The sequence below is a fragment of the Rhinolophus sinicus genome, chromosome 1 (assembly GCF_057876585.1).
Source record: "Rhinolophus sinicus isolate RSI-liver-muscle chromosome 1, RSI-T2T, whole genome shotgun sequence".
Taxonomy (NCBI): Eukaryota; Metazoa; Chordata; class Mammalia; order Chiroptera; family Rhinolophidae; genus Rhinolophus; species Rhinolophus sinicus.
The window spans coordinates 150,103,189-150,115,572 of NC_142501.1; the positions used below are offsets into that span (position 1 = coordinate 150,103,189).

Consider the following 12,384-nt stretch of genomic DNA (forward strand, 5'->3'; position numbering starts at 1 on the left):
TTATCATTTAACGTGTAATAATGTTTCTTATAGAGTATTAAACTAATAAACTTGTAGTAATTCAGTAAGAATTCATCATATATAACAATATATATTGCTTTTATAATTTGAGAAAATGCTACAAAAATAATATTAATGACATCTTTGCATTATATAAATTAAAAAAAAGAAGAACTCAGGGTTCGTGGTATGTGACAAGGGTCGTTTAATTTCCAGAATGTATCTGGTATCGTAAGATATTTCAATGTTGTTTCAAATACACATGTTGTGTGGTCAGAATGCACTTGGTTTTTCAACTTCAAGGCATCTCTTGTGTTGCAGTACTACTGTAAACAAATTATAGGTTATGCATATATGACTGTATTAAATTTAAAAAAAAAAACAGATGTATCTTAAAAATTAAATGAGAATTGCCTATTAAAGTTAACTATTTCACAAATTTAAGGTTGCTTAGTGGATAAAAGCATTTTCAGATAAATCCTGTTCTTTAATAGGTCTATCTGGCCATCTGCAAGCTGGACTTTATTGTGGTTCAGGCAATAAGTTGTTCCTCTAATATTTGTTTTACAAATCTGGCCTAGTCTTACCTTAACCAGTAGTGTTGCATTTTATCCAAGTGACACTGAATGGCCTAGGCTTACAGAATACTAGGAAGTGAGATATATGTGCCCAGGCATGTAATATATACCCCAACCAATGTTTTACATATGTAATATGCACCTTCTCCACCTTAAAGCCGGAGTGAATTCTTTTAACATTGGCACGAGGAACTCAGGGAGGGAATCATACAAACTTTTAAGGTAGTTTAATGGGAAAGAAAAGAAATACAGAAAGCTTTGAGAAGGCCAGCATGTGGCCAAAAACAACAGCAGGTGTGGCCATATGGCAATCCAATTAGAAAAGGGATCCTTGCCACACTGCCTTTCAGAAGACAGTCAAGCCCAGCGAGTCTCATGGAGGGATGATTTACTGAGTACATTTAAGTGTTTCATATTGCCTTTTTCACTGTTCAGTTCTGATGGGAATTTAAATCTGTTGTACCAAGTAGATGTTGAAGAATTTCCTTAAAGAATAAAAATAAAAACTTCTAAAGTAATTTCACTTCCTCATTTAGAGATCACTATTGCCAAAAGCACATTTATTTCCAAAGAAAGCATTTGCTGAGACTGTTTTCAAAACAGTAAAGCATTGTAAGGCTAAAATTCAATGACATTGTTTTAATAAAACATTTAATGAGATTACTTATAATTTTGAAATTCCATACTTAGGTCAAGACACTCTATAATAATGTTATTAAAATTATTTTTAAAGAAATCTGTAGAATAACATTTTTCAGAAGTTCTTAAAGCACATTTCCCTTTTAAAAGAATTTGCTGAAAATGTGTTTTAGTGCTCAGATTAACTCTCAAAAACTTGTTTGACCTACAAAAGAAAAGGACTGTATTATTAACAGTAATTCTTAAATGTATTATCAGTATTGTATAATATTTTTATAATTTTAGCAACATTCTTGTGTTTGCGTGTGTGTGTGTGTGTGTGTGTGTGTGTGTGCTAATTTGGGAAAATGATCATGTTTTGTTCTTAACTGTTCTTATCTTGACGGAAAAGATGGTCCTTGTTGAGAATTTAAAGAGCCCCATGAACGTAACACCCTTCTTTAGTCTCCCCCTACCGCACCCCAACATAGCTTTAAGGTCAGAATGAAGACACTGTTTATATTTCACCCTGAAGTTCTCTCGTTTGTTTCTACTTATTGGCAGCACCACATTCTTATTTCCCATGACCAAATTTTTGGAAAAACAGCACAACAAAAAGATAACCAATTACTCAAACAAACTAATGGCTAACAGTTTAAGTACTGATTGCTTTAGTAATAGTATTATTTTTCTAATAAGATTATTATGTTTATTTTGAATAAAGAGAAATTATATTTCTATGTAAAAAACATGATCTTGTGGTCACTTTCTTATTGGAGCACAAATACACTTCTATTGAAATTAGTTTACATTTCTTTAAATAGAAGGCAGTCAGATTTTATCATTTTGAAGTTGACTTTTTTCATGGAATTTGGGGGGGCTTGCTTAACAATCTAGCTTTTAACATTTGTTTAAAATGTAAAAGTTAGAGAAAAGTTAAAAAAAACAAAACACATGAACACCACGGCCTATATCACTCAAAAGAACAGGACTGTATTATTAACAGTAATTACAGGTGTTAAAACTATTAGTATTGTAGCACACTGCTTTTGGTACTTATTAAAATAAAACATATGACTAAAGACCCTTTGGTCCACTTCTAGTCCTCTCTGCTCTCATGTGAGAGGCAACCATTAACGTGAGTTTGGTGATTATTTTTCCTTTTCAATTAAAACAAAATTACATACATGTATGTATGTGTCAAAAATGTGAGTATTATTTTAAGTATATATACACAATTCAAAGGTATGTGGTATAGATTATCCATGTTGCTTTTTCACTAAACTTGGTTATTGTGATCTGTCCTTCTGATATATAAAGATCTGCATCCTCCATTTTAACTGTCGTATAACATTCCATCGTATGAATAGAAAACATTTTATTTACCAATTCCTCTATTGATGGACATTTATAAATTCCTTTCTTCATAGCGTTTCTGATATTCTATTATTCCTAAGATTTAAATAACGTTTTTATTAAAATCTCAGCATATTTCCATACTTTGCACTTGCAGTTTTAGACCACTTAGCAAACCACTCTTGAATAGTTTCAACTGGAGATGTTTTATTTTTTTAATTATGCCTCAAATATAGAAAAAAATGACAAATAATTCAAGATATGATTTTTAACATCAGATGTAATTTGTTCAAAATTTACATTAATGTTTCACATAACTAGTCACTTCCATTTTGTCTTCCTGTCATCCTGAAGAATGAAAATGTAATTTCCCAGAGGCTTTAAGAATTGGGGGTGTATTAAATGTAGCTGAAATTAAGTGATTAATAATTTACTTTTGGGTCATGAATCAACTTCATGGGATGCTAAGGATCATTTGCAACCCCAGAAGCACTAGCAGTAACAATGCACTTTTTAAGACTCAAGAACTCTCAAAGGTTGGCTGCCCAACCTAATTAAACTTCAATCTTCTGATACCAAATTTATTTCTTCTTTGTACAGAATTTCCTCAGAGCTTCATGACAGGAAAATGTCACTTTGCCTGACAGCTGATAGACAGGTTATGTAGCACCATAATTGGAGAGAAAAGGATAGCTTAAAGCTACTTGATTTAATGGCTGTGTATATGGCTTTTCCTTTCTCTCTTTTCTTTTTTTTTTAAATTCCTATGACAGACAAAAGGCCTTAGCAAATAGGCCCAGTGCCATTTTTTTCCCCTGCTTTCTCGAGGGATAATTATCTTACTCCATCAATAGTGCTGTCAGAAATTGGGCACGTAATTCAGCATTTAAATGAACAAGCAATGTAATATTTCCTGTCTCCCAGTAGAATGCTTTACAGCTCACATTCTTCTCTGTCATTCGCTCACTCTTGATGTATGTCCCATACCCAGTCCTTGAATGCCTTCTCTCCCTTGTGTTTCACTGCAGATGTTGGCTCCGACTTGACACCTACTTCATTTGGAGTTTTATAGGACCAGCGACCTTGATAATTATGGTGAGAACTGTAATTAACTATGTGTTTCCCAGGTCAAGAAATAAAACTTTCTCTATCCCTGTACTGACTATCTTTAATTTACATAGATTAATTTGGGAAAAGCATGTACTTATTTGACCCTCCATAACTCAAGCAATCAGACACTCATTGTAGTCTACTTTCATATTTGTAAAGTACTTAATCAAAATGACTGGGAGAAGAAAACATGCATTTACAAGACTTCATACAATGCATTGGCTCTTGAGGAGCCCAATCCAATATAATCCATTTGGTTTTGTAGATTTTTGAACAGTGATGACTTTGTTTGACAACAGTACATTTCCATTCATTGTCATTTGGATAATTTGAATTATGAATAGAACCAGAAATTGGAAAACTGGCAGAACATATTGTTCCTTCCAGTTTTGTTTTTCATATGAATCTTGAAAACTTTAAAATTGAAAAGAATTTTATTTGTGAATGGCACAAACAAACAAGCATTCAGGAGTCATACTTTCTTTTTCTATTTTTAGATTCATAACATACTGATTTCAAATATGAGTTATTTATCCTAATTTAGATATATCAGTGTCATTTACATATTTATCATTTTAAAATACAAAGTTGCTATCCATTCTCTGAAATCCTTTGGGCCAGGTATATTCTGGAATTCAGGTATTATTTAGAGTTTAGAAAGGTAATATCGTACATGTACTGCAGATTATATATTATCTCTAGCGGGGAATAAGTAGTTTCCCCAAGTCAAACAAATCAACCAACAGAGTAGGGAGTAGGCAGGACTCTAAAACCAAACAGAGTAATAATTCAGCAGGAAAAAATAGAAGATCAAATCGAATAAATACATGAAGTGCCTTATGTTCATTCAAATCAGGTTCTCACAAATGGGTTCAGTTCACGTTAGGTATTTAGGCTACCCACTGAATTTTTTTAAACTCTCACTTTTCAGACTTTTTGATTTTGATAAAGGATTGTAGACCTGTGTTATTTAGAGAACATCAGTGGGATTTATAATTTAACTTTCCAATCCCAAATCCTGGCATATATAAACAAATCTGGTGATAAACAACAATTCAACATGTGGTTTTCTATACAGTTTACATACTTGTAATATACGGAATTTATGCTAGAGCTTTTTGTTTTGTTTTGTTTTAAATCATATGCTTTCTCTGGCTCTAGTAATATAACACTTTCATTGAAGGTTCCCTCTACTTTAATCCTAGTTTGTTTTAAAATCAGAATGTAGCCAGCATTTTATAATCCTTTTGATCTGGATATTCAAAAATATGTTGATTTTAGTATTTGCGTGTATTTGGCATAACAGTGCTTTGTACCTCATTGCTATCCCAGTTCCCTAAACTGGCTTCTTGCCTTTACTAAAATATTAGGCAATCATTTATGATCCAATTCTTTTAAAAGTGTAGTGGAGCTAATTTCCCAGAACAACTCATCCGTTATATTGAATAGACTTACTTTTTTTCTACTCCAGTTACGCTACATAACGGTACCTTTTATATTTCAGCTTAATGTAATCTTCCTTGGGATTGCTTTATATAAAATGTTTCATCATACTGCCATTCTGAAACCTGAATCGGGCTGTCTTGATAATATCAAGTAAGTGACTTTTCTTTTTGTTTTCTTTAGGCTGCCTTACTTTGGTACAGTAAACCCTCCTTACTTTTAATTGTATTGAAATCTTATGACAAAATGATAAAAATCAGTGTGTTGTCTTAGATAAATAAGATCATTTAGTCACTGTTAAGGTTACTTGATCTGCCTGAAAATAAATATAATGAAGCTCTGTCTTCAGTGAAACTATTCCCCCAAACTCTCATTTACAATATAAGCTTTTAATATATACATATATTTGTGTTGTCCTGAAACCTAATACAAAGTTTCTGAATCCAGGCAGACTGTTATTTCTTAGAGCAACAAGCACATCCAATATCATTCCATATCCCCCTTCAGAGCAATGTGAAGAGAACCAGATGGTGGCATCTGCAAGTACCAGAAGAGGGAGTCTATGCCCCAAGAGAGGAAGCCCCTAATTATTAAGCTGGACATTTATATGGGATCTATTATAGAGCTGCCCTACTCTTCTCATGAGAGAGGAAGAGAAACATCAAGGCCCTAATGTAAAATCCTTTGGACTACAGAGGGTGCCCCAAAAATGTATACACATTTTAACAAAGGAAATTATATTAAAATGGTAATACTCAATATATACCAGTAACAAAAGAGGAATACAAGTCACGTTTGACTTCTGCAATTCTAAGAGGTGCTCAAAGTGGTTACCATCAGCATCCAGACACTTCTGATTATGGCAAACTACTCCTTGAGCAATGTTGACCAAAGTGTCTGCTTGTGTACATTTTTTGTCATCCCCAAATAAATATATGGCTCCAGGCTTTACCCTCCTTGTAAATGTTAATGTTTACCTATTGGGTGGTAAGTCCCTCCAGAAATCTTTATCTATTCAGTCATTCAGTCATCTTTTAACTTCCCAGATTTGTATTTTAACCCAAATTACAACTTGTCTATGCTCAGAAGACCGTAGCCATGCAGGGAAATGAAAATATTCATGTTACTTTCCACATTGGTAGTACTTCCTTTATGTACACAGAAAAAAAAAAAAAAACACCTGATTTATATTTTCTGAAAAGAAATATGGTTCCTCAATATAACTAAAAGTTTACCTTGTTCCTTTAGATTTTATGACATTTGAGAAAGATAGTAATGTTTAGATGTACTTTAGTCATTTATACATTATATATTAAACTGCATTTGTATATAATTTGCCTATGTGTTAACTTGGTTAAATGTTTGAATTTAAATGAATGTACTTTCAGAAGTTTCCTGAAGTCACCTGTGACTTTCATGTGCTACTGATATTCTCCTTGAACTACCTCTGATAAGCTATGTCACCCATTTTCCATCTTTCTGTATTTAGTGCCTGATATGGTTCCTGGCCCATGGTAGATCCCCAATGAATGGTTACAGAATAAATTAATGCATTAAAGACTTCAGTGACAAAAGTGTATTGACATTAAGTGGTTAATTTTGTTGAAGAAATTATCTGTCTAAATTAGTTGAAAAGGATAGCTGAAGAATTAGAAAATAATAGTATAATGGAGCAAACTTGGAATTATCTAGTATAGGCACTAGTCTTTTGTATTTCTTAATATTACTTGATTGAGATAATAGTATTCCATTGTTGAATTATGTACAATTAGACTGCCCTTCTAAAATGTAGTGTTAGTTTCTTGGACTGTTCCTTCCTGATGAAATTGAATTTGGGTAAATTAAATAAAATATGTTTCCTGTATCGCATCATACTTTTACTCACTTTAGTATAAATTACTCTGTAGTATCTATTCTGTACTATCTATTATTCTGTAGTATAAAATAATGCACACGTAATACTTTAGTCATCATTTATGTTATATTTTTAAAGTACTACCATTAAGAAGTGAATAATATTTATTATGTAATAGAATTTACCAGGTTAAAAATCAGGGAAAAAAAATGTCATGCACTTAGTAAGGTCACATATTTTTAAAGATCAACTTGTTATCCTATTATTTCTATGTATTTCTTTAGATAATAAGGATTGAATCTTTCTGATATTACTATTTAGAAAAATAAACACAAAAAAGCCAATTATTACATTTAATGGCATTGACGGCATTGAGCTTCATATTGCAAAGTAAAGACTTAAATGAGACTATCTTGATTAGAATTCTGTCTGAACTGCTTTATGCTTTGTAGCCTTTGGAAAGTTAATTTAACCTTACTGAGCCTTCCTGTTCTATTTAAAATGGGCATAATAATGAAACATATCCAACCATCACATGAGCAGAGGGAATATAAACAGCCTTTGATGGTGCTTTTTAAAAAAGTCAACAGGGCAAGAAGAGAAATCGGGCAGTTGTTAGAAAAGGTGATATAGAAGGTGGTTTTAAGATGGGAGAAACATGAATATGGATACACTGATGGGCAAGAAGCAAATATAGAGGTGGTTAGAAATATAAGAAAGGGAATCACTGTTACAGTTGTGAGCTGAAGAACTGTAGGGAATGAGATCCAGAACAGAGGCAGAGTAATTCCACTCCATTGGATTTCATGAAGGACACCATTCCACTGAGTTACCAGAAGCCAGGAAGGAGAGCCCTTTCCCACTGAGACTGGGTGAAATAATAAGTGTGATGTACATATGTTGATGCAACCAGGGTAGGTCAGTAAATTGAGGAATTTCTGCCTGTTCTCCTCTGTGCAGTAAGTAAGGTGGTCATCTGGAGGATATTGGGAAATGTTGAAGAGAGAAAATAAGAAAACAATCTCAAGAAAATATTCCTTAGAACTTCCCGAATCTGAAGGACATTTTATTTGATTTAAATATACATTTACTATTTAAGATGTGCTTGTAAAGAAATCAGTAGGGCCTCGTACTTGATAATGGAAGAAAAATTTAAGAAAGGTAATAATGATTTTGAACATTAAACAAAACATAAAATCTGGCATTTTAAAAAAAATTTAGAAAAATAAGGTTCTATACACTATGTATTTTTAAAAGGTACGGGTGATGTGAGACTGTTTATTTAAAGCCATAAACATCATTTATCTGAAAAGGCTTTTTTTTTTTTTTTGAGCATATGGGTGAGGGCATAAACATTACTAATGTTTTCTTCCTTTTGTTTTTTTGTATTTATATTAAGTGGTGAATAAGGCATACCACCTTGTTCAATTTATTAAGAGAAAAAACACACCATATAAGGCCTTATGGAAGTCGTTGTTTTTCTAAAACCATTCATTTATTTATCAAATCTGTATTGCTTTTATTATACATGATCTTTCACTCATGGATCTCTCTTTTACCTAAAATGTGTGTGCTTCTCCCTTATTCACTGCTGCCATTTAGGACACCATCAACCTCTCCAGGGCCACTGTCGTAGTCTCCTAACTTCTTTTCATATATTGATTCTTGCCTCTGCTTTCCATCAGCTAGCATGATCTTGAAAAGTTTAAATGTGACCATGCAATTCTCCTGGGTAAACTCTCAATGGCTTTCATCATGAAATTTGCTCAACTTGTTATCAAAATCCCATTAAAATTTGACTAGCTTTGTTTACCATATGGTGTCATTAAGAAATTCAATGATGTAATACTTTTTTTTAAAGCCAAACTTATTATGAAAGAATTGGCTCTAACAATGAAATGCTCATTTGATTAAAAAATAGCAAGTTCTTTATATAGTTCTTAGGAAAATAAAAGACGTGCCCTCAGTGAGTGGACCTACCATATGTGAAGAAATCTAAGGCTTCTGAATAGCTTCATGAATGAATAGAAAAATGTTTTACCTTACCAGTATCCATAATAACTTATTCTGTTCCTATAAAGGTAACTTTATTTTGAGGACTGTTTCCAGAGATTCATAGAAATAATTAAGTCAGGATTACATTCAGACTAGTATTACCTTCAGACTAGTATTACCTTAGTCCTTTTAGGGAGTTAAGGATAGTAGGGTTCTAAAACATTGAAGGCAGAAAAGCAAACTGATATAATCTTGAAAAATGCAACCATCTCACAAGAATATTTTAATGCTTTAATTTTTCCCCTTTATATTAACATATTGTAATTATTATTTATATTAATACAATGTAGTTATTACATTATATTGTTATAGCCTGCTTTTCAAAATGGTATCATTTTTATACTGTAGTCAGAGAATATCCTAAAATGAGTTCAAGCATTTATGAGAACAATAAATCTAGTTCTGAGTTGTATTTAATAAAAATATTCATCTACTTCAAAGTTTTATGGAGGAGTTTTGAGGAAAATATTTTTAGTACTTTCTCATTCTTTTCAAAGTATTTGCTAGTGATGTAAACATTTTTAAACAGTGATTTGTGTTTTTAAAAAGGAAGCTCAATATAGTCCATGCTCACTTAAAAAAAAAAAAAAAAAAAAGCTTATATCTCCATTCAAGTAATTTTATTCATGGTTTGTGTATCTTTCACCACCAAAACTAAAAAATTCAAATGAAAATTTCACAGACTTCAAATGATTTTAAATATTTAGAGGTGTGTTTAAAAACTGCCATCTCTCCTATAAAAAGGTCATTAGGTCAACACACTATCCTGAATATGTGTTTTACCAAATCATTTTTTATCACGTATACTTCCTAATGTCCATACACACCACAAACACTTAAGTTCTTGGAAAGAGTCAGAAACTATAATAGATTAATGTATTCATTGTAATAAGATAAATAATGTTTAAGAATATTCTGAAAATGAGTATCATTTGTCTATTATATCATTTTCTCTAGTCCTTTTCCCTTTCCTTGGTCTGTGGATAAACATCACTGGAAATGTGCCATAAAATTATCATATATTCAGGTTTATTTGAAGTGTAATACATTTCCAGCAACACTGTTTAGAGCTCTGTGTGTTGCTATGATACCACTAGATTTGCTTCAAGTAAGTTAAGACCTCTTAAGTTAGTAGTTAGTCCTTTGCCCGGTAACAATTTCAGCATTTAAAAGTATTTAACACTCACTTCTTTGGAAAATGAATTTCAGCCACTGATTCACAAATCTGGTCATTCTGTAAGTATCATTGCCAATCTCACTGTATCATGCTACTTAGGCTTTTTTAACTTTAAGTTTTAACTTAAGTTTTAACTTAGTTTTAAGTTTTCTGAACTGTAAAAGTGTTGGCCTCTTTTTTAGGCCTTTTCTTTAAAATACGTTCAGATCCTCACATGATCTGTCTAGGAACCAAGTGTTTTATGCATCACTGTATTCAACGTACTTCATACACTAGGAATGATGACATTTGAGAACACCATGATGGATGACTGTCACAGGCACACTAGAATTGCTGTGCATTATACCTTGAGATCAAATAATAATTTTAGTTTTCCCCCAGATAATTAGGTTTATATTGGATTTAGAAGAATCAATTTCAGTCTAAGGTTGAGAAAGCCTGAATGGCTACCTAATGGAAATACAATTTTCCTTTATAATAAAAACAGGAAAATTAGCAGCTCCTTCATCTCATATATGTAACTTAGACTCATTTCCTTGTATCCTACATGAAATCTGTAGTCAGACTTTGGGAAAGCTTGGTAATTGGAATATTTTTTATGAAACCAATGTTTCTGAAGTAATGGTGCATACATACAACAGCAGAATTAATCTAAACTAACTATTAATAAGACTATAAAATTTGCACTTAAATGTTTTTCCCCATAATAGTTAAGTGCAGATTTTCATAAGAATGGCAGAAATATGAGAACTATTGTAACTAAATAACATTTATGTTCCATATTACTTACATATATTATTCAATTTTTAATTTATGAACTTGGATTTTATTTTTTCCTTTAATTATTCATTAATGTATTCAATAAATGAGAAGTCCAGACATTTTTGATACATGTTAAAGATAGAACTTACAGAATTTGCTAATTTATTTTATATAGACTGTAAGATAGAGGAGTGTGATTACAAGATTTTTGGCTTGGGTAATGGAAGGGTAAGATGTTGTTGCTGAGATGTGGAAAAATGCAGAAAAAACACGTTAGAGGTTTGTCAAAAGATTTATTTATTTTTTTTTAAATAACTTTGAAAGACTTACTAAACATTGAAGTATAATATTGAGTAGGCAGTTAGAATAGTGAAAGTTGGAGATTTAACTTTAGAATCATCAGTGTATAGATTTTATTTTATTTCACTTTTGTATTTAGTGTTTTTATATTTTATGTATTTTCTATAGTGTTTTCATTTTACATATCTTTATTATTTTCTATAATGGCGAGTGATCCTGGTTGTTTTTTGTTTGTTGTTTGTTTTTAGTTATGGCCATCACATATTTCCTTTTAAAACGTGAAGCAAAGTGAGATGATTTGAAAAAAAGTAATAATAGTAAAAGTGGTAAGCAGCTATGGCAAAAAATTGAGATAGTGATTTTCCGGCCAGAATGGTTTCTCCCACTAGTCATTAGAGTGTATGTTTGTGTTAGAATGACCCTTAATGTAAGTATCAAATGCTGAACAATAAAGTAGCCTAAATTATAATGACACTGATGACTTATGGAACATAAAATCCAGAGACAGATGGTTCCAGAGTTGGTTCAATACCTCACTGAAGTCAGTAAGGAACTAAGCTCTTTCCATCTTTTATCATCCTGAGCATGTTGGCTGTTATCATTCACTGTGTCAGCTTGAGGTCCAAAGATGACTCCCGCCCTCCTAGAGTCATATCCTTCCAGTGTGTTCACAAGCAGGAAAGAAGGGAGAAAAGAAGCCTCTTTTCATAAGCCTTTCCTCATGGGCTTTTCCCCCATAGTCAAGGTGGGAAATATTTCTCAGAAGCCCCTTGCTAACATCACATATCTGGATCGTATGATGACCCTTCACTACAAGAGAGTTTGGGAAAGCACAGATCTGGCAAAGAGGACAGGCTCAGACCCCTGTGAAAGGGAACAGACCAGTGTCAACATTTGCAGAGCTCAGGGCAAGAGTACAAAATATAATAATAAATGAAGCATGCCCTCATCTCCTACTCTGACAGATAAATCTTCACAACCACCTGGAAGACCAGGATTGAATTTAGAATCTTTGGACTCCTCAGAGTTTCATGCCAGGATGTGGCCCCATGCTCAGTACCTATTTTCCTTTTCTTCCTACCCCCAGTTACATCTCGTGCCACATGGGGCCTCAAACACCGGCATGTAGA

General features: G+C 32.5%; 1 protein-coding gene across 31 annotated transcripts in view; it reads left to right on the forward strand.

Moving 5' to 3' along the window:
• ADGRL3 (adhesion G protein-coupled receptor L3) overlaps positions 1-12,384 on the forward strand; it is a 756,105-nt gene that overhangs the window by 675,646 nt on the left and 68,075 nt on the right. For all 31 annotated transcript variants that reach the window (XM_088791158.1, XM_019743751.3, XM_074324504.2 and 28 more), the window contains 2 exons: positions 3,581-3,647; positions 5,167-5,258. In XM_088791158.1, coding sequence (XP_088647284.1) covers positions 3,581-3,647; positions 5,167-5,258 — 159 coding nt within the window. The remainder of the gene's footprint in view (positions 1-3,580; positions 3,648-5,166; positions 5,259-12,384) is intronic.